Consider the following 23552-nt stretch of genomic DNA (forward strand, 5'->3'; position numbering starts at 1 on the left):
CGGTCACGGCGCCCGCCGGTGGCAAGGACAAGCAGACTGGGAGTGGGAAAGGCGCGGCAGCTGTCCACCCGACTGGTGCTGAAAGCCCCACGTTGAAAAGGGCGGAGGCGAGCAAGAAAATTGAACAGCGCAGCAACTCGGCTGAAGATTCTAATTTCCCGGAAGGGAGTTCTTCAAAAGGAGAGACCAGCCGCGTTGTTTCTGACCAGCCGTGCTCGTCAAAATCCTCCCAAGCCAAAGGCAAAAATCCGAAAGCAGAGGCGGCGAGTAGCAGCAAGCCGACAGCCAAGAATACTGTAGGGTGTGGGCCCGGCTTCTGGAGAGACGGATGCTTGCAGTCTGAGCTGATACAGTTTCACATCAACAAAAGCCTGAAAAACAACGGTGGCAAGATGCATACAAAGACGACCGGCTCTCCGGTTGCGGAACCAGAACAGTTGCCAGTAGCTGTCGAAGCTGTGCCGGTCCCCCAGCCGAATCAAGAAATGCAGGATGAAATTGAAAGACTGGAAGACGAAAATGACGATCTCAAGGTAGGCTATGTTTTTTTTCATCCAGTGACATATCATTCTTTCGTCAAGTCTTTCTTACGTCTGTAGATGTGTTATAGGCCCTTAGATGTGCAGATAGCAAAGAGGCGAACACGTACAGACAAATGTTGAATATGTAGGCCTATTGTGTGTTTAAGTTATGTAAACTTCAGCCAGACAAGGCTGCATGTCAATGCAGAGTTAGGTGTTTCAGGGGAAACCATTTACGTATTTGGTTGTCTTGACTGTAGACTGAAATTGAAGAGATGCGGGCGGAGATGGACGAGATGCGGGACACATTCTACGAAGAAGACGCCTGCCAGCTCCAGGACATGAGACGCGAGATGGAGAGAGCCAATAAAAACTGCCGGATCCTCCAGTACCGTTTGCGGAAGGCGGAGAGAAAGCGGATGCGTTACGCACAGACCGGTGAAATAGATGGCGATCTACTGAGGAGCCTGGAGCAGGACTTAAAGGTACAGTAGCCTTACCAGTTTAATCAATAACATATATAACCTCAACAGCAGAATACAATTCATAGACATATTGTCATAACGACACATATGACAGTTTTGCCACTGCAGAGCCCCTCCCCGTTCAATTAGTTCAATGATGGATATGTATTGTTTCTCTATCATTAACAGGTAAACTGACTCAATAGATAAAGAACTTTCCCCTTTCTGCAATCCTACACAATGTAAAGTCAAACTGTGAGAGTGCTAGGCCTATATTAGAGTCTTGATGTGATTATGGGGTTTGACAGGTGGCGAAGGATGTGTCTGTGAGACTGCACAATGAGCTGGAGAATGTGGAGGAGAAGAGGACCAAGACGGAGGAGGAGAATGAGCGCCTAAGGCAGCAGCTGATTGAAGTGCAAGTCACCAAGCAGGCCTTACAGAACGAACTGGACAAAGCCAAAGAGGTACGTACAGAGGCGCGTCTTGTCACCAGGCTAGGCAAGCAGCCGCTTGGGGTCCCCAAGCCTATAGATGGTGAATAACAGCTAAGACTTAAACTACAGTAGTTGCAATTTGTTGCAAATGTTCATTCTTTGGAATTTTCGCTTAGGCCCCCAACTTACCTTTGAATCGCCTCTGGGTACGTACGATCTGCTCAAAGTCGTTGGCTTGGATAGTGATGGGGATATTTTAATAGCAAATTGTCTTTTTGCATTATATTTGTGAAATAGAGGTGGGGACAAGCAAGGTTTATCTCAAAAGTGGTATGGACATGTCCCCACCATCCACACCTAAAATTATGCCCATGGATCTGCTGCACAGTTTTAATTAGCAGGGTAACAAACGAGTGGCATAATATCATTCATTTATATCCAACACGAACACTATGGGTGTTGAATTCAACTGAACGTTTACTGTGTGCTTGCACACCAGGAATAGAAATTTGCACCAGTTAGGCCTACACGTGGAATACTGGTAGAATCTGAAAGCAGCTTGATAGATTTCAGACACACACGACAGGCACACTTGCCATTTATTTATCAGAGGTTGGTAATGTCTGCAATTCCTGTTAGGTTAATTTCCACTCCTTAGGCCAGGGGTGGGGAACCTATGTCTCGAGGGCCATTTACTACCCTTGAGGTCGTGTTATTTGGCCCCCAATATAATTTGAAGGCTAAGCAGTTTCACATGAAATATGACATGTTTTGGGGACCTAGGCTACTAGTGAATGTGGGGTCTGTTATAAAGGTGGTCAATAGGCCAAAGGCAGTCAATAGGCCTAAAGTACAGAGGGAAATCCTAGTTTGTGTTCATAGTACAGCCCTTGGAGGACTTAATAAAATTTGAGGTGGCCCTTGAATGAAAATGGTTCCCCACCCCTGCCTTAGGCATACTCTAGGCCAGTGATACTCAAAGTGTGGTCCAGGGACCACTGGTGGTCCGCAACAGAGCTGAGGTGGTCCGTTAGGGGATTTGTACTTTTCAAAGACAAGCTACTCTAACAGTAGCCTACATTTGTAACATTATTACAAAGCTAAACATATCTGAAGTCATATTTAAGACAGGCTTGTAATGTGAATAAAAGTAAGTGACCTGCATCGAAATTAGCAGTGTCAAATTAGCAACCATCAGCTGTCAATTCAGTTGACAGGTGGTCCCTGAACATTTTTGGGATAACACAGTGGTCCTCGGTCTGAAAAACTGTGAGAAACACTGCTCTAGGCAACTGGCCTTGGCATAAGAGAGAATGGTTTTATTAGAATAAGTCTAGGATTGCTTCCTTTGCTACAACAGACATCTGGCTGCAGTGTTGAGCTTTGCATGTAACGAGGTAACGAGGTAATGGAGATGTTTTAATGTGGGTGTTGCCTCAACATGGCTCCTCTCCTGTGTGGATCCCTTGCATCAGCCTCCATTGAAGTCTTATGTAACCAAAGTCAATAAAGAGGCTTTTGTACCACAGTGGACACGCTCTCTCCCTTCCTCACCCCCTCATACTCTCTTCTCTTCTCTCTCTCTCTCTCTCTCTCTCTCTCTCTCTCTCTCTCTCTCTCTCTCTCTCTCTCTCTCTCTCTCTCTCTCTCTCTCGCTCTCTCTCTTTCTCTCTCTCCTCTCCCTCTCTTCTCTCATGCTCTCTCTCTCTCTCTCTCTCTCTCTCTCTCTCTCTCTCTCTCTCTCTCTCTCTCTCTCTCTTTTGTATTCCCTGTCTTTCTGTCTCTCTTTGTCAAGCAACACACCACACCACCACTAATACACTGATGATATGTCTTGTGTTTTTTCCTCATTAGCTGAAACGAGGGAAAGGGGCTAAAGATGGCCAGAGGGCTGACAAGAAGGCTCCCCAGACCCCATCGGAGGTGAGGATGACACTAACTCTCTCTTTTTTGCGTTATATACAACAGAAGTCTTGGACCAATTCTGATGTTGTACAACATTATGCATTTGTGTCTTATATTTACGCTTTGCTGTTCATGCGAAAATGTACCTAGGCCAAAAGAAATCCTACAACCCTAACCTAATGTCAGTATAAAAAAAGTTGCTGTATTGTATTTTTGAGACTGACTACAAACTAAAAAAAGTTAAATCTTTGCCAAAACTGAAACAATTCCTAACGTGTCAGTAAAGGCATGTTTTTGCACGTGTTTTGGCTGAATAGACGTGCCCACACGCTGTAAAGCATAATGCAGAAATGTGAAATATCGTAGCCCTCAAAGTGAGAATGGTGTCTAACCTGGCAACCTTGTATTATAGGCCATGCATTGCATGAGAATGCTGCTCTGTCATAGCCAACATGAAACAACAACAACTACAGTATTTGAATAGCACATTATCGTACACAATTGTCATTCAATGTGCTTCAGAAAGAGAAAGAAGAAAATTATTACAGAAAGTAGCCTATGTAAGACTATAGATAACGAACCCTGACCAAAGCTTTACATCTTTCTTTTTGCTGTAAAACGTGCCACTGTTGGGGCAGTTCTAATTTCAACAGTAAACTTGTTCCAGCATTTTGCAGCCTTACAGCTAAATGGGCACTTCACAACCAACAATATGAAAAGATGTATCGAAATAATATCACACTGCATGTTAGCATTTTATAGATTAGCATGGTACTGACGGGACGGGCGGGACAGTATCATGCTCAGGGTACCTCAGTCATGGAGGAGAATGGGGGAGAGCACTGGTTAATTACTCCCCCCACCAACCTGGCAGGTCGGGAGTCGAAACGGCAACTTTTGGGTCTGACACCCTAACCACTTACCCATGACTGCAATAACACCCTGTCACGAATTTGAACCAATAGTTTTCTGAACCTGTGAATATTACATGTGACAAGCATATATCACCTGCTACTAGGTAGATTGACTCAGTTGAGCTGTTATTTTATAGGCAGAAGCAATACATTACACAATACTTTTTCTCACTGGTTGTAGTGTGTTGTATTTTGCTGTTTTTTGTTTTTAGAGAAATAGTCTTTATTTTTAGGATTCACTGTGCCAGGAGGTAATATTCAGGAGATGATGAGACTAATTTCAGACACTTAGATTTCTGTGATGAGAAATCCGGATTCAAAAGCTGTGATCTCATACTTATTTCAACCATTAAATTCTATTCATTAAATTGACTCGTTCTAAGTAGAACTGCACAGGCTGACAGTGGAATGTCTAAGGCGTGCCCACTGCTCCTAACTTTCTGCAATATTGTGGTTATGGGCAGTTGTGTCCTAACTAGTCAGTGTTTCCCAACCAGGGGTACGTGTAAAATGTTATTTTGTCAAAAGTATGGAACATAGTCACATTGGGATAGAGAAAGCAATATAGAACTTGAGTTAGGGGGTACTCAAGGCACAATAAAAAGGCTTAGGGGGTACACAAGACAAAAAAGGTTGGGAAACACTGTCCTAAGTGAAAGTAGAAGTAAATGTATGGCCTTAGTGCAACACTAGTACATGATATTACATAGCGGTTACATCAGGTATTCCATTGTACACCTTTGTGCACCAGTTATTCCTAATGAGGTGGCTAGACGTTGTTCTTGATTTGATCCAAACAAACGCAAAATCAGTTCACCTGTTGTCAGTAACCCTGTTATAACCTTATTGCCACCAAAACATTATTGAAGATTTTCATGAATTCCATAGCGACATTGTTATGATGTTGTTCGACCTTTTCCGCAGTGGCTGAATGTTGACCACCGATGGGCCCATCTGCACAAAGAGCTTATGAGTCTGACTTAAATTTGTACGTCGTGTTCCTTAAATATAGAGTGTGTACTTTCTTTAGTAGTCTCCAAAATGTATGCAGCCCGTTCACAAATGTTATCTTTTTCAGCCATTTTGAATTATCAGTCATAGGCATCTTTGGCTGCAGTCTTTGGCTACTGTCAGACTAATAAATATTTGTGAACGGGTAGCATAAATGTAGAAAATAACTGCCTAAAATTATTATTGTATGTATTTCTGGAGCGCCTTTGTAGTGTATTTCTTACAATCCCATTTACACTGTGACCGCGACCAGTTTACAGTATTACCTCCATTAAAGAGGTTATATGATCGTCTGAGTTTTTTGTTTGTTCGTCTGTACGTTGGTTTGTTTCAGTCCACCAGAGGGTGGAGGTGCACTCTCTGAGCACTTGTCTAGTTAAACACTGATGAGTGGGCAGCCACTCAAGATGGCAGTCATGGGGCAAGCAGCTATTGAATAGGGCTTGTTTTACAATGTATTTATTGATTCAGAGGGCGTACACCAGAGTTCCAAAGTAGTGCCCCTGGACTACTAGTTTGCACACAGATGGCAAAAAATAATACTTGAAATACTTTGAAACTTTGATTTTGCCCTTTGCCCTTTGACCTTTGACCAGGAGGAGAACGACGACCTGAAGTGCCAGCTGGCCTTCATCAAGGAGGAGGCGGTGCTGATGAGGAAGAAGATGGCCAAGATCGACAAGGAGAAGGACCGCCTGGAGCAGGAGCTGCAGAAGTACCGCTCCTTCTACGGCGACGTGGACAGCCCGCTGCCCAAAGGCGAGGCCGGCGGCCCGCCCACCACGCGCGAGTCGGAGCTGAAACTGCGCCTGCGCCTGGTGGAGGAGGAGGCCAACATCCTGGGCCGCAAGATCGTGGAGCTGGAGGTGGAGAACCGCGGCCTGAAGGCGGAGCTGGAGAACATGCGCGGGGAGGAGCTGGGGCTGGGCGCGGGCGGGCTGGCCAGCGACCCCGTGGCCCGGCAGCAGAGCGAGGCGCTCTCCGACATGCGGCAGCAGCTGCAGCTGGTGGAGGACGAGGCCGAGCTGCTGCGGCGCAACCTGGCCGACATGGAGGAGCAGAACCAGCGCGTCACCACCGAGCTCAACAAGCTCAAGTACAAGGCGGCCGCTGGGGCTCACGATGGCTCCTCCCGCCACGGAGGAGGAGGAGGTGAGTGATTGATTCATTGATTGATTGATTGATTGATTGATTGATTTTATTTGACAATCTCAGTTCTTGAATAAAAGCAAATACATGATTTAGTTTCGAGTGAACCACACCACATACTCATCTAAAATAAAAAACAGAGAGTCATGATTACACAATAAAGCCCGAGGGCTTTTTTCCATTGTGGTCATTGTGGTTGGATGGCAGCAGATGTTAAATTGCATGAGTGGCGTTGTGGCAACTAGATCTCCATTAAAAACAAATGAATAAATAAGTAACACCAATAACTACTAAGGCTTCAGAGCCACATTACTTAGACTGCATACAAAAAAGCAAGACAATTTCATATGATATACAATATACAGCAACATACAACAACATTACATAAGGTCTCCCTACATTGACTGACCCCTTATCCATGTCTTCAAAGCACGCTTAAAACCATCTAAGTTGCTGATTGTCTTTATATTACTTGGTAATGTATTCCACATTCCTCCTCCACATTCCACAGGAGGAGGAGGTGCGGATGCGGCCAAGGTGGAGGCCCTGCAGGAGGAGCTGAAGTCGGCGCGTCTGCAGATCAACGAGCTGAGCGGCAAGGTGATGCAGCTGCAGTACGAGAACCGCGTGCTGCTGTCCAACATGCAGCGCTACGACCTGGCGTCCCACCTGGCCATGCGCGCCAGCCCGCGCGACAGCGACGCCGACAGCGACAGCGGGCGCCGCGAGAGCGACGACGACTCGACGTCCCGGCTGCCTCCGCACCGCAAGCGCGAGGGCCCCATCGGTGGCGAGAGCGATTCCGAGGAGGTGTTGCGCGGCGGCGGTGTCGGCGGCAACATCCGCTGCCTGACGCCCACACGCTCCCTCTACTCGCCGGCCGCCGACGCGCGTTTTTTATCCCGCAGCCTCAAGGACCGCCAGCAGATGATGGACATCCGCGTGGAGGCGGAGAGGCTCGGCAGGACCATCGACCGCCTCATCGCCGACACCAGCACCATCATCGCTGAGGCGCGCGTCTATGTGACCAACGGCGAGCTGTTCGGACGCATGGTGGACGAGGAGGACGAGGGCGGCCGCATACGAGAGCACGAGCTGCTCTACCGCATCAACGCCCAGATGAAGGCCTTCCGCAAGGAGCTGCAGAACTTCATCGACCGCCTGGAGGTGCCCAAGCCAGAGGACAGGGAGACCGAGGAGCCGCTCTCGGTGAGTTGCCGTAATGTTATTGTTTCATATACAATACAATACAACCCAGATGTTTCTCTATCTAACCATCTTTTATCTTTCGATGTCCCGTTCTTCTCATATTATGTTTGTTTCCATTGGCCCCGCCCCCTCAGATGTTCCAGCCTATTATTTTGCTCATCCTCATACTCGTTCTGTTTTCGTCACTGTCCTACGCCACCATCTTCAAATTAGTCTTTCTCTTCACCCTTTTCTTTGTCCTATAAAAGCCCACCTTCCCTTCCCCCCTCCCCTCCATCAACCTCCATGTTTCTTTGTTTGTTTCATTTCTTATGATTTGAATCATGTCAGCAAGAGGAGAAGATACAAGAGATGTTGCGCTATTCATATATGGGCAAGAGTTACTCACACGCCTTTGACTATTTGCACCCAATGCCTTGGCAGCCATCCCTATGTAAAGGTAAGTTAATAAAAAAAAAATGAAACACAATTTCACAAAGTTATAACCTGATTATATATGTAAGTGCAAAAGTAGGGGGGAAAAAAGAGAACGAACTGGGGCCTATACTAAGAAAATGGTTCAGGAGTAAACCATGTTAAGTTAAGAGGTAAATCATCTAATAGAAGAGCCAGGAGTCCAGCTTCTTAGTATACCACTCTGGACCTTGTTTCAACACCGGCAATAAACAGGCCAAACAAAAGTAACTTTCTGATGACTTCAACATGACAGGATTACTCTGTAGTGGTGATGTACAAAGACATGCTATCCTCTGTGTGACTACTGACTAGTGCATGACCACTCTTGTAGTGAGCCATACAAAGAGAGGCATTGTGAACCTGTTATTCCCCAACACCATACGCAAATGCTGTATACGTAGACAACGAGCACAATGGCTATGGTTATGTAAGCTCTGCATATAGCCTGCCCTGTGCTACAGTATGTGTAGTGAGAGATCTATCTTCTGATGCCTGTGTGCCCTGAGACTCCCTCTTTAATTATTGCTCCTTGGAGGGTTGCACTTTCACCACTTTAGTTTTTAGTGTTTCACACAGAATCTGCAGCTGCAGCCAACCAGCAACAGACGTGTTGTTGCCAGTATAGCAATCTGCTTTTCGGTGTAGTGCAGTGATTTCCAAACTGTGGGCCGGGGCCCACTGGTGCACCCTGAGGGTGTTCCAAGTGGGCCTTGAAATAATTTTCTAAAAATCAAAATAATATTTCAGAGTGTGTTGCTTGTTGACTATACATTTTAGTTTTATTCTTTATTGGGCCAGAGGTGGGCCCCAGACATTTGTGAAAATTTCAAGTGGGTCCCCCAAGTTGGAAAAGTTTGGGAAACCCTGGTGTAGTGAAATGTCTGCCTAAAATTTCACAAGAATGCAACATTTGGCATTCTTCTTTCCAACGCATGCCTTTCTCCCTGCAATCAAAGTCGAATTCCAGCGCCTTGTGGTTTCACACAATTTAAAAGTCCAGCACTGAAAATAGAAAAGTATGCTGGAAGTATGACCAGCGAACGTAGGCCTACTATTGTGTTGTTGTGAAACTCCCTCTGTTCATGAACTTCAGTTCGGTCTTTGTGAAGTCTGCATTCGAGAGCGTACCATAATTGATTCAATATCTCTGCTTATTTGCAGTTTTGAGCCTGGAAATTGCAGCATAAATTAAAAAGGTATGTAAAGACTTTGCTCTACAATATGAACTTTCAATTAAAGTGCACTGTAATGCTCACTAGCCTGAAATGGAATGCTATAAGCTTGAACCTAAAGTACTTTTCACTGCAGAAATCAACTGATCTTGATTATGTTTAGGCCTATGATATGACATACCACCAGAGACTGTACACACAGACAGGGTACAAGTGGACCCTGGAATAGACAAGGTTTTAAGGGCCAGCATGACACCATAGCACTCATATGGCATCATGATGTTACCTTTTGCTACTGGACACCTCTATTGTCACACACATGCTGTGAGGATAACGACTTTCCAAAACTGTTATACCGATGCTGAAACGATTCCCCATCCACTTAAAATTGCCCTGGCTGGCATCTGCAAATAGCTTAGAATGGCCGCTCTTTTGTATCTGGGGCGGGACGGGCCCACTTCCATCCTACCTCTGGGGGCTCACGTCATGGACGCTATTAAGACCAGCTTGGGGAAGATGCGCAGGGACTGCAGGATGTGGGCTTCGGAGGAGATCGGAGGAGGATAGGCTGCCATCTAGGCAAACCATTACGGCGCTAGAAAGAGAACACTACACTAGATAGAAAGGGAGTGCTTCTTCTTTCCATTCTGTCTGCTGAAGGCAATGCTTTTCAACTGCGTGTAAATAATATTTTCTCGCCGAGCTACGGAAGTACCGTGAAGACAACAAGGTAAGACGAATACTCCAATGCAGTGTAGGGGATTCAGCTACACGCTCATCATTGATGTATTTCGGCTTGTGCGTTGTGTAAACTGAAATTAAATCAGAAGCCTGTCCCCGCCAGCGGCAGGCGAGATGTGTTTACTGGGGAAGAGCAGCTGGCTTGCGAATTAACACGTGGACCAAATGACACATCTGTACACTCTGCGTTAAACTTGATTTATTGCCATGGCCACGAACGCTCTCACAAACATCGCTTGAAGTGCGGCGCTTTGATTGCGCCACTGTTGACTTCAAAAGTTTGCGTACGCACGGATCCCAAACGTCGTGCCGTCGCATCGTTTGCTTTAGTGCTGTACCACCACAGATAGTAATCTTATTGGTGCGTAAAAGTCGAAATCGTTGTTTTGGAAAATAAGATGCCTAGTTACATGAGGGTCAAAAATAATTCTCAGCGCTTACATCACTAGGCTATGATTATTTTGGGCTCTTGTGGTCGGTGTCTGCAGGGTGTCATCTTGCGTTTAGGAGCGACTGGGCTAAATGCACCCTTTGCTTCTCGCTTGGCTGTTCAAGGCAGAAAGATAAAACAATGTAGCCAGACCTGAGGACAGTTTTCTTCATGCGCGCGTCGGTGAGATACAAAGGGGACAGGAATTTCTCTAATATGGATGAGAGCGACCGAAACTAAAAGCCTTCCTGGGAGTGACAGACTGACCTTGCGCCGCGGTGACATGGAGGGTGTAAATGCGTCCGGCGCAAGAGCAGCCAAAGCTGCCGCGAGGGAGCGCGCGTCGGGGGAAATGGCCGGCTTCGGCTAATTAGACTGTGTGAAATGAGGACTCGTGCAACATACCGTCCACTTACAAGGTTGTCATATCAAATTTACTCATTAATGGTTAAGAGATGTGGAATGCGTTTGGAAGTGGGTCAGGGTTGCTTGGAGGCAGCGGCAGTGGATATGTGGGCAAAGCCCAAGGTTGGGAATTCGTCCCGTGCTCCTCCAGCAGGCTGGAGAGGGAACGGGGCAGGGGCAAGAGCCGCAGTCCGCTCAGGACTCTTTCATCGCCCATTCCTGTGGGTCATTTTTACGAACAGCACATACCTGGACTTGGAGCGGCCGCGGCGGCATCCGAATCAACCCGGGGGCTGGCCCCCCGGAACGAGTTGCAGACGCAACAGCACTCTCGCCTGAAAAAGAAAATTGACGACTTAAAAAAGCGCCATGGACATGACAGAGAAGAATGGATGAGGGAGAAGGAAGTGCTTTTGAGACAAATGGCCGATATACAAGTAATTAAAACCACTGAACAAAAGCGTGCAAATTATTATAGAAGACTGCATGAGATTTCTCAACTTGAGTCACCATTTAACCATGTCTGATTTTGTTGCTTATTATGAGCAGGGAGGGGAAAACAGAAGGATTTTGCTGGATCTGAAGTCGATATTGGATGACGTTCAGCTGGAAGTGAAGAGAGAAGAAACGAAAAGGAGCGAGCTGCAGCTGCAGTACATGAAGGACCGATGTGCATGGGAACTGGAAAGAGCAGAGCTGAAATGTCGTATTGCCCAGGTAAGAGCATGACCACAGCATAGCCTATGTGTTTTAAATGAAACTATTTCAGTAAAAAAAACTGTTTAATATCGTTAAGGTGGTTATCTTCTTTGTAGTCAGATAAAACACAATTTTTCAGTATAGGGCATATGTGTTGCCGGCTTAAATCACCAAGTCCTTTGGGCACACTTCCAGATTCCACATTTTCTTTTTTTGTGTGGTCTTTTTGACTTTATTTATGACAGTATAGTGAAGATGGTGACAGGAGGCGAGTGGGGAGAGAGAGATGGGGAAGGCCTGGCAAAAGACCCGGGCCGGGAAATGAACCCGGCTCGGCCGCATAGTGGCTTGAGTGCCCTACCGTTAGGCCACGGCAGGGCCCAGATTCCACATTTTCTATGGACAAAGAGCTTTCTTTAGGAGACAGACAGGTTTGGCATGTGTGTGTACAGACACGGCCCATGGTTTACCTGTCAGCAGTGTGCACTTAAAGCAAACCATTTATAGACCACCTATGAAAAAAGAAACAATGGGGCACCAAAAAAAGTTCCTCCACAACTGCACTCCTAGTAATCCGTGCCAGCACATGACAAAATGACTTAGGAGCTGACCCAATAAAGCAGCCCCCCCCCCTGCGCGTCGCTGTGTGCACGGTAGCTGTGTCTAAATAGCACAGCACGTCGTGTGTGTGTGTGTGTGTGTGTGTGTGTGTGTGTGTGTGTGTGTGTGTGTGTACAGTGCACTCTTCCATGCAGTAGCTGTGGTTGCTTGCTTCTTTCAAACTGCATGCTGTTCTGTCCTCCCTTTCCATTAGCAGACTAAATCGAATAGAAGAGTGAGCTGCCACCTCAGTGGTATGTCTCTATGTTGCTATAGCTGTTAAACCAGAGACAGTGACATCTTTGGTTAAACTGCACGATTCTCTGCTAAGCTAAGCAGCCCCCTCCCACTCTCTCTTTCTCACGCACGCACGCACGCACGCACGCACGCACGCACGCACGCACACACACACACACACACACACACACACACACACACACACACACACACACACACAGATAGCACCCACCTCTCCACTCTACCCCACCCTGTTTCCAGATGCTCGTTTGAGTATACAAAGCCATACAGTACAGTGCTGCATGGGCCACATGTTCAACAGTCTCTCCCCCAGTGCGTTCGCGCGAGAACCTTATAAAGACAAGGCCCGGCCTGGCAGGATTTGGGGTGTTTATGATATGCTCCGCTCCGCTTGCCTCCGGCGCAGCGTGAGGAGGCTGCCATGACTCCAGTCCTCCTGTGCCAGTGCCAGTGGTGACTCGCTCAGATCACAGGCCACAAGGATGTATGCCCGTGTGTGTGTGTGTGTGTGTGTGTGTGTGTGTGTGTGTGTGTGTGTGTGTGTGTGTGTGTGTGTGTGTGTGTATGTGTGTGTGTGTGTGTGTGTGTGTGTGTGCACGTAGCAGAGTAGAGTAGAGGATCGTTTATTAATCCCGAGGGGAAATGAAGGTATCCAGTACTGTAGCACACATACATAAATACAGATAATTACACGAGACATAACACCCATCGTTAAACATTTATTACCTGTATATTGCTCACCATATATATAGCTGTGTGTGTGTGTGTGTGTGTGTGTGTGTGTGTGTGTGTGTGTGTGTGTGTGTGTGTGTGTGTGTGTGTGTGTGCGTGCGTCCTCACGCAGCCTGTTTAATAGCAGCAGTGCACTGGCAGATCGTTTTTTAAAGAAAGTGTTGAAAAAAGTCCTCTCTGCCATTAGTGTTGTATTATCTGATACTGATAGTTTAGTGTGATTCTGGAAAGACGAGGTCGATTTTCATGGATGGGATCCGGTTGCATGGTGCATTTATGCAGCAAAGTCAACCAAAGCAGGATCCAGGGGTGCGTTTCTCAACAGTCTCGTTGCTATCTAAGTTAGCAACTTACTTGGTTGCAATGCAATTTCCCATTGGCAACTTATTAAGTTGCCAACTGGTTAGCAACAACACTGTCGAGAACCGGGGTCCAGATCCAGATTGTGCTACGACCCAGTTGTGCTGTAGTACCAGAAGACAGTCACGGAGAGGCTGCTTGCGGGATACTGCATGTGTGCATACCGGTATGTAACCGAGGTGTTCCTGCGCTGTCCGCCACTCGGGGCTCGAACCCGCAACCAACGCTCCAGTTCGGGTATGGGAGTCACAGCACGATACCGCTGAGCTAAAGGACCAGTCTGATAGCTCAGTGCTACCAACACTGTATGAGTCTTCGGGAGGGAGGCTTACTAACGTTACACTACGCCACACTCTGCTAGTTGGCCTCCGTTACACATAGTAGCGGAGGGGACTGAGAGGCTGAGAGTCTGTGTGCGAGATATTGCATGTGTGTATACTAGTAGCAGAGAAGGCTGGGTTGCAGGGCTGGACCGGGGGAGAAATAGGACCCGGGCATGTTTGGCTTAAAGGGGCCCCTCATAATTAACGGCGCAGAACTGACTCACCGGTGGGCCCTGCACCCTTGTGGGCCCCTATTTTCAGAAAGTTTCAAAGTTTTTTTTTTCTTTTTAAACGTTTCTGAAAATAAGGTGGAGGGCCCATCTGGAAATGCCCGCTATGCCAGATGGCCAGTCCAGCCCTGCTGGGTTGTGTCACTCTGCGTTTGGACACCGGTGCAGGAAGTCCAGTGATACTGGATAGCCCCCAAACCGCTGTCTGTCAACTCAGGCAGTGAGGAGAGTTCAGCAGTGTTGCCAGATTGGGCTGTTTCCCGCTCAATTGGGCTGCGAAGGATGCTGGTAAAAAAAAAAAAGTGTTAAAAAGGGCATTTGTGCAGGTTTTTCTGCAGATTTATGGCCATAGAAATCAATAGAATTTAGTTCAAATTGGGCAGGATTGAGTGCTTCTGGGCGGGTTTTGAGCATTTTTTTGGTGCTGGAAATCATCAGACACATCTGGCAACCCTGGAGTTCAGCCCTCAGGGGCCATCCAGCAAACAAACTGTCCGTCCCTACCCTTGCCCTCCTCCTCCCAGGCACTGTGGCCAACCGAAGAACATATTTCACACGCAGTTATTTCTAAACATGCCTGAAGAATTTCTGCTCTTGTCCATGTATAGAAGTGATCATGAGGTCAGGGTTTTTTTCCCCCACCGTTCTGCATTTCCCCTCGTGAGCCTCGTAGTCCTCAGGGGATTGGTGGGCATATCTGGGTGTCTGTCTGTGTCATGTCGAGCCCCTCAGATGCATCCTGGAGGGCTCTCTCTCTCTCTCTCTCTCTCTCTCTCTCTCTCTCTCTCTCTCTCTGTCTGTCTCTCTCTTTCTCTCTCACACACACACAGTTGAGGACTGGCACCAGCCCCTGTGTTTTGTGCAGTGCAAGCGGAGCAAAACATTGGTTAGCGCCAGGGTGGAGAATGTTGGGAGGGGTCACACACACACACACACACACACACACACACACACACACACACACACACACACACACACACACACACACACACACACACACACACACACACACACACACACACACACACATAAAATCATGAAACTTGTTTTCTTCCAGCAGCCACTTCCTACCACTCCTCAAACGCCTCCCTTTCGAGGCATCCCGGGTTTACCACCAGACACCCGAGGAGGATGGATACTTTTGCAGACAACTTGTTTTCCAGGATTATTTTTGTATTTGAGGGCAGAAGTTGCATATAATGTCTATCTCAACCTCTGTCCACCCCCAAACCCCCCCCCCCCTCCCGCCCCCGCATCCCTCCACCCCCCACCCCCCCGCCACCACCCACTACCACCAGACCACCCCCCCCCCCCCCCCCACCCCCGCCACCTAGGCCATTTGTTTTCCAGGATTATTTTTGTATTTGAGGACAGAAGTTGCATATAATGTCTTCCTCAACCTCTGCCTGCCCTAAAACCCACCCTCCATCCCTCCATCCCCCCCTCCTTCCCACCACCCCCATACAACAACCCCCCACCCCACCACCACCACCACCAACCCCCCCACCCCCCACCCATAGGAATGTGAAATGGCCAGGCATGGGTCGTGTTGTCTATTTATAGTGAGTTTGCATGTGTGACACCGTTACTCAGAGACTGCTGTGCTACAGTGGGAGTCACAAGGCAACAGTGACAGTCGTAAATGAGAGTTAGTAGGGGGAGAGATGTGAGACAGCAACACAGTGCGGCCCACCGTAGCCGACTGACTCCAAAGTCCAATTGCGTCCCTCTCGGAAATGGATAGTGGCCGAGAGTCTTCCGTTGCGCCGTTACACTTGTAAACATTCTAGCGCTTCCAAGCTGGCGGGTGTTGGGGAGAGCGCGGGCTAAATTGGCGGTGCCCTAACTTGGTTTGAAGTGTTCCCTGCTAACGGGATCATTGTTTACACAGCCCGTGCTCGGGTATGGTTTGTTGCTTTGAGGACCTTGAACATTTTTTTTGCCTATTTCTGTCCCGTGTGTTTGCATTTGCGGCCCAGATGGTAGAACGCTTTGGCTGCCTTTACCCTGCAATTGCAAAAAGCCATATAAAAGAAGCAAAGACCATCACACACTCATGTAAAGATGGCTTTATTTAACTGCCATCGGTCTACGTCGAAAATAGTATTGATGAATAACTGCTTGTCAAAGAGACAGCGAGGCCCACTGTCACAAGATGCCATCTCGGGCATTTTTTTTTCTTCTCTTAGATGACCAGCAGGGCAATAAACTAAAGAAACAGAGGACTGTTTCTTAGCTGTCTGGGCATGACTAAAATAATTTTGCATTCCTAGAACTCTTTAAAAAAATCTAGGAGCAAACTATTCAAGATCTGGTAGAAATAGAGGCCTGTGTGAAAACTATAGGCTGTGTGTCCTGAAAGTCGATCAGACGCCGTCGTGGTGTGGACGGACAGCTGTCACCAGGTCTAAAAACATTTCATGGAAAGAAAAGTACTTGCATGCATGCTTGGCATGTTTGGAGCATGGTATGTGAAACGTCGAGCCGTCGCAGGAGGAGGTGATCAGTGTTGCCAGATTGGGCGGTTTCCCGCCCAATTGGGCTGCTTAGGAGGGCCGTGTGCGGGTAAAAATGGATTTTGGAGAAATATCTGCCCAATTTTTGGTCATAGAAATCAATAGAATTGGGTGAGATTTAGTGCTTCCAGGCCGGTTTTAACATTTTTTGGGCTGGAAATCATCAGCCCCATCTGGCAACCCTGGTGGTGATGGCTATTATCTTCAGGAAAGCCCCTCTAGCGTTCCTCACCCACACAGGATCTGACTATGAGGCAGTGGTGTAGTAGGCTACATTTTTGTAGGGGTGTAAATCACAGCCTCCATGATAATATGATTCGATATGGATTTCTTAAGGCAGCAAATCAATTATTTTCGATTTCGATTTCGAATGCCCCACAATACGATTTGATTCGATCATTGGCCGTAGGATCGATGCATGGATACATATTGATTATTATTGGGGTGGGCACGGAGGAAAGTGTGTGTGTGTGGGGGGGGTAATTTCCTGCATTCTAGTGTATTTTAGGGTGACCTGTTAGACAAATCATAACTCCATTACAAGGATATAGAGTCTTTATAGAGCCTATATATCAGCCTTGATTGTGATCTCATCATCATGCTGTGAAATTCCAAACAATTTTATGTGGGTAGACTGAAAGCTTTTCTGGTGGGCATACTGTGTTTTCGTGCATATCACAAATGGCTCTTTTCGTCTGCTGGTTTTCTGGTAGGGCTACAGCTCGACACAGCACAAGTCGGCCGCCACTTTTTGCTTTGCGATTGAGCAGTGTCGTGCCTATTAGAAAAGCAAAAAGTAGCTGCCGAGTCGCGCTGTGTTGAGCTGTAGGCCTACCAGAAAACCTGCAGTGGAAAAGAGGCATTAGACTACCACACCACATACTATAAGGTGCCTTGGGGGAACCTGAGGTTTGCAGCCTGGATAGGAACTTTGTCACCGAAACCGGACAGTTTTTGTTGTTTGTCATTTCTCAGTTTGTCATTAACTACGAAAAGTTAAACTTTTAGCACACAGTGTTCCTTTGAACTGTTGCAGTTTGGAACTGCTTTTTTTGGAACTCAGCCAATTTAGGAGACATTTGACATTTGCACAAAAAAACATTATACAAAGCTGAAACAAGGCAGAGAAAGGTTTGTGCGCATAAATATTTTTTGCTTAACATCAACACTGGATTTTAAACAATGTGAGGATCAAGTTAGGAAGTCATTTTAGAAAGTGTTAGTTTTGAAAGGGGTCTGGTCTTCCTTAAAGCTGAACAATTCCATTAAAACTTATCTCCACAAAGCCTTGCATCTGGTCAAAGAGAACATTGTCAGATGAGACGTGTTTGCACCTTTGGCTAAAGCCTCTACTGATGTGAACCAATCAAAGAGTCACGCATAGGTCTGCTTTCAATCTTTTATCTTTGAGAATTGCACAGTATCTGTTTTATCGCCTGACTAGGATACTGGGTTGAACAGGTTCAGCATGCGTCTCCTCCTCCTACCTCTAGCTCTCTCTCTCTCTCTCTCTCTCTCTCTCTCTCTCTCTCTCTCTCTCTAAGTCTCTCTCTCTCTCTCACTCTAGCTCTCTCTCTCTCTCTCACTCTCTCTCTCACTCGCTCACCCGCTATCGCTCTCTCCCTCTTTCTCTCCGATTCCTCCCTTTATCCCTCCTTCTTTCTCTCTCTCTCTCTCTCTCTCTCTCTCTGCCTCTCTCTCTTTCTCTCTCTCCCCCCTGCTCTCTCTCTCTCTCTCTCTGCCTCTCCCTCTTTCTTTCTCTCCCTCTTTCTCTCCCTCCCTTCCTCTCTCTCTCTCTCTCTCCTCCACTCTCTTTCTCTCTCCCTCTTTGTCTGTCTGCGCGTCCACACAGATGGGTCTTCCTGTGAGACACGTGTGGGGAGTGGGGTCGGCTCTGGTGTCCTGTGGCTCTCTAACTCAAGCCGGATGTTATTGTCTCTCAAACCTCACATTGCTGTCTGCCCACACCGCACCATCCCAGTTCCCAGCTCCCAGCTCCCAGCTCCCAGCTCCCAGTTCCCAGTTCCTCTTCTCTTCTTTTCTCTTCTCTTCTCTTCTCTTCTCTTCTCTTCTCTTCTCTTCTCTTCTCTTCTCTTCTCTTCTCTTCTCTTCTCTTCTACCTCTCTTCATCTTCTCTCTTCTCCTCTCCCCTGGCTGCTTGACTTCTCACACCTCTTTCTTCCTGTGTTTCTTCGTCTCATTCTTCTCTGTCTCTCTCTCTTTCTCTATCTATCTCTCTCTCTCTCTCTCTCTCTCTCTCTCTCTCTCTCTCTCTCTCTCTCTCTCTCTCTCTCTCTCTCTCTCTGATTATCCCTGCCTTCTCTTTGTCTACCCCTCCTACTCTCTCTCCCTCTCTTCTCTGCCCTAACACTAACAGCTCTTCTCTCTGCACTCCTTACTTGCAGTTGGAGGTTAGGGAGCGAGGTGGCACTGGCACGGCAACGGCAGCAGAGGCGACAGCGATGGCGGCGACGGGGAAGGTGAGCGAGGAGCAGGCCGGCGCAGGGGCAGGGGCAGGAGGAGGAGGAGGAGGAGGCACGCTGAGGAGGGAGCAGCAGGAGCAGCGGCGGCTGCTGGCAGACACGCACACCGTGGCCATGGACCTGCGCTGCCGCATGGAGCACAGCGAGCGCGGCTGGGTACGCGAGCGGTCCGAGCTGCTGGAGCGATTCGACCTGGAGAGGAAGGAATGGGAGAGCCAGCTGAGGGACATGCAGAGGAAGATCGAGGAGGTGGGTGGAAAACAGATGGGAGACTGAGACTTGCTGAGCTGACATATACAAGACTAGACCAGAGAGATTCTAGAATGAGAGGGGACATATGGCGGCCATCTTGGTGACGCCTCCGGGGTGCTATTTCGCGATTAAGTAGACCAGATCTGAGAGTCAATGGGAAAAATGAATGGGGAAACTGAGTATAGGACGGAGGGGAACCCAGCGGTTGTGAAAACCATATGGTTGAAACGACCGTGAAAAACTGATCAATCTAGACTACTTGGTTGTGTCATACGAGTCAAAATAAAGCTTTTTGAGCCACTTTTCTCACGGTTTTTTTGACAGAGCGCAGGCGCAGTAGTTCCATAACGGCACGAGAGCAACGGCTTTTCAAAACTGAGCATGTGCATAATTTCGCGTGCGCCGATGCAGCCAGATGATTGGATCACTGGCAACGCAGCTCAGCAGGCACATTGGCTCTTGTTACCAGAAAGGCGGGAGATGTGCGGGTAGACGCCATATTTGCGTTACGAATCTTCACCGTTAATTTCTATGTACCTGTTCTATCTCCTCTTACTAGAATATTTCTGACTAGACTGTCTGCAGCAGGGCAGTATTAACCCCTTCATGCACGGTGTACCTCCAGTGGCACAGTGTAATAGTCATTGAAAATGTATCTACCATAGTACTACAATACTATGACATAACACAGGGCCTTTGGTCATGCACTGCGACTTGGTCATTGCCATCCTGGTAACAGCACATTTATAACACTGTGTCTTAATGGGTTAATGCACAGGCTACATGTGGTTGCAGTCTAGGGGCCCCCACCTGCTAGGGGGACCCATGATTGGTCAAAAGTGAAAAAATGCAGAGTTGTGACAAGATGCAATGTTAAAAAATTAATCTGTCATGTTGGGTAGAGTTGGTAGACATTATTATCCTTAATTCCTAGCACATACTTATAATTATATACTCTCTATGCAAATTTGTCATGGAATTTGCTTTGTGGGGGGGCCCCCCACAGCAACCTGTAGCTTAGGGGCCCCAGGCCATCTTAATCCAGCCCTGACTGTCTGGTCTGGAGAGACTGGAAAGTGGTGGAGTAGAGTACATATGGCTGCATGCATATGGTGTGTATTGAAAGTGCAGATGGTGTGTGTATTCAAGAGTGCATGCAGTATACACACTGTACTGTGTTAATATACAGTATGTATGAAATACTGAGACTGCATATGGTCTACTGTATGTACTGAGAGAGAATATACAGTATACACAGTGTGTGGCCTGAAGTATGCAGTATTTATGTGTAGTACGCGTGTGTAGGTAGACTTAGTGTCTTGGGGCTAAGCCACAGTTGTGTCTAATAATCACAACCTTGAAACAAACAGGCCTTTTCTAAACTCTCCGTTGCCTGTTTTAAATACAGGGAGGTGTATCATAGTCACTTGACACCGTTTAATTAAGGGGATAGTCTGATGTTTTATTTGTGCAGTGCGTCTTCTAATAGTGTAGTGGTGTGTTGGGCTAAATGCTGCTTGTCGACAAACTAGATGGTTGGTGTTTGAAGGGGCGAGTCATAGGTGCCGGAAAGGGGGATGCAGTGGTGCATTCGCATCCCCACTTTTGGCCTCCCTAAATGAGGCTTTCCCAACTATTACTGCAGACAAATGAGTGGAGTGCAGCAGCAGTAACATTTTAACCTGTTAAGACAAAGCGTTATGCATTTGTTTTTACCAGAATGACAATGACCAAGTCATAGTGCATTACTAAAGGTCCTGTGTTATGTCATAGTATTGTAGTACTATGGCAGTTAACTTTTCAATGACTACACAGCATGCCACTGGAGGTACGGCACGCATTCAGGGGCTACGACTTAGAGAATCAGTAAAAATGAATTGCACCACCACTTTAAAACTCGTTCCGGTGCATTTGGGGCGAGCAGTTTGTCTCATATGCAGGCCAGGCCAGGGAGCCGAGGGAAGACAGCCCTCACATGGATCGCATGAAGACAGAAAGCGTGAAAAATGTGCCACATCTCTCCAACCCCCTAAAACAATGCCACAGCGGTCGACCTCATCTCCCTTAACTGTGGTGCACTGGAACAATAGGCCCACTGTGGCAGCAAGCGTCTGATCATGACAGATGGATTATGGGTAGAAGCATCTCAGTAGCGGGATTGGGGGTGGTGGGGTGGTGGGGGGGGAGACCCAGCCTAGAGGGTGTTGGGCAGACAGGATTTAAATCTTGACATTTGCAGGGAAGGAGATTAACTGTTGTAATGAAGCAGGGAATAAGAAAAGTGCTTAGCTTTTAAATGCTAAAGCATTGATTAGAACAATTGACTTTTGACTGAACATGTGACTTGTAGTACACAGACTCCCTGAGACAAAAATTAGAAAAAGAAAAAAAACCTGAAGGAAGGATTAGTGGGAAAAGTCTAACATGAAAACAGTAATTACGCTCTCATTGTCCTTTGTCCCGACTATCGCCTGGTCAGGCTAAAAATAGTCTCTCTATATGTTTTTGTGTGCTAAATTACAACTGTTGCAACCACACTGCTTAGTTCACTGGGGTCAGTTGCATTGTTTGGCATGACGTCTGAGGTGTATTTGAGGATGTTGTGTTGAAGATGCTGCATATAATGACTGCCTGTTTAAAAACCAAAACAAATCAAAATATGCCATGTCATTTCTCTCTCACGGGGGACATGGTTATGCCCTAAAATAACAGTTATCCCGTTAGTAAGATAACACAAGCTAATGGGGATTATTCAATAAAGTAGTAGTTATCGCCTGTCAGTAAGACTTGCATAGTATTACTCTTATATAACACAGTAATGGAGATTGCTTAATACAAAGACAGCTATCCCCTGTCAGTAGTACTAGCAAACTGAGGCTATCCCTGTAATAGAATAACGCTTCCTCTCCCCTGCTTCCCCTTTTCCAGCTGTACAGCGAGGTGAAAGGTCGTCGGGAGATGTCGTCGGGTGACGTGGGTCCGAGCGCCGACGCCCAGAGCTGTTCAGCGCGCCTCAGCCTGCACTCAGCCAGCACCGGCTCCAGCCTCCTCACCGACCAATCAGACGCCCGCAGCAGCAGCCTGTCCGACTGCACGCGCCGGCACAGCCAGAGCCACAGGCACAGCCAGAGTCACAGCCAGAGTAGTGTGGGTGGGGGTGGGAGTGGAGGTGGGGGTGGAGACTTGTCAAGTCGTCTTAGCAACAGCCGCATCAACAACAGCAGTAGCAGCAGCGGTGGCAGCATCAGCCGAGGAGACGGAGCGGGGACGCATGTCGGCCTTCACAGCAGTGGCAGCAGCAGCAGCCGCGAGGATAGAGTCGGAACAAGGAGCAGCGGAGCCATCAGCGGTGGTGGCAGCAGCAGTCGAGATGATAGAGCGGGGACACGGAGTAGCGTGGCATTCAGCGAGGCCAAGGCTGAGCTGCCTCCTCCTCTAGCTCCCACCCCTAACCCCACCCCCAGCGCTGGCGGGGGGATGAACATGAACATGGACATGGACATCGACACGGCTGAGCTGGAGAACATCCTGCAGAGCTGCCTGGGGACGAAGCTGGAGAGGCACCCCTCCCTGGCTGGCCAGGAGAGCCTGCTGAACCCCTTCAACGACCTGCAGAGCATGGACATACGCTGCGGCACGGACAAGAGGAACAAGAAGAACGCCATAGCCTTGAACGCTGTAAGTCCTGCATGGGAATGCATGATCTTCTCTTCCATTATTTCTGTCAGGACCATTACAGTCAAGAAACACAATACAAGAAATTGAATGAAATACAATACAAGAAATTAATTAATAAGAACGCCATAGCCTTGAACGCTGTAAGTCCTGCCCGTGAACATCATCGGCATGATATTTTCTTCCATTATTTAGAATTAGCCCAAAAGGGTGTTTCCTCACCTCTCTGTACTACACTAGTGTAAGTCATTTATGTGAACACATTTTCATGGTCTACATCAGTGACTCTCAAACTGCAGCCTGCGCTCTGACGTCGACCTTGGAATAATTTTCTAAATCTCAAAATAATGTGTGTGTGTGTGTGTGTGTCTTACTGTTGTATTGTTTATTGGGTCAGAGGTGGGACTCATAAACGTTTGTGAAAGGCCTCAAGTTAGAAAGGCCTCAAGTTAGAAAAGGTTGGGAGGGCCTCAAGTTAGAAAAGGTTGGGAGGGCCTCAAGTTAGAAAAGGTTGGGAGGGCCTCAAGTTAGAAAAGGTTGGGAGGGCCTCAAGTTAGAAAAGGTTAGAAGGGCCTCAAGTTAGAAAAGTTTGGGAGAGCCTCAAGTTAGA

The 23552-nt window shown here is 47.5% G+C and overlaps 1 protein-coding gene across 1 annotated transcript in view; it reads left to right on the forward strand.

The window, feature by feature from the left end:
* The first annotated feature begins 314 nt into the window (after positions 1-314).
* LOC134448794 (uncharacterized) overlaps positions 315-23552 on the forward strand; it is a 29029-nt gene continuing 5791 nt past the window's right edge. Inside the window, exons 1-10 of the mRNA XM_063198453.1 lie at positions 315-533; positions 782-1006; positions 1294-1452; positions 3277-3345; positions 5849-6404; positions 6913-7610; positions 10865-11251; positions 11364-11531; positions 18938-19264; positions 22196-22945. Coding sequence (XP_063054523.1) covers positions 393-533; positions 782-1006; positions 1294-1452; positions 3277-3345; positions 5849-6404; positions 6913-7610; positions 10865-11251; positions 11364-11531; positions 18938-19264; positions 22196-22945 — 3480 coding nt within the window. The 5' untranslated portion in view covers positions 315-392. The remainder of the gene's footprint in view (positions 534-781; positions 1007-1293; positions 1453-3276; positions 3346-5848; positions 6405-6912; positions 7611-10864; positions 11252-11363; positions 11532-18937; positions 19265-22195; positions 22946-23552) is intronic.

The sequence above is a fragment of the Engraulis encrasicolus genome, chromosome 5 (assembly GCF_034702125.1).
Source record: "Engraulis encrasicolus isolate BLACKSEA-1 chromosome 5, IST_EnEncr_1.0, whole genome shotgun sequence".
NCBI lineage: Eukaryota > Metazoa > Chordata > Actinopteri > Clupeiformes > Engraulidae > Engraulis > Engraulis encrasicolus.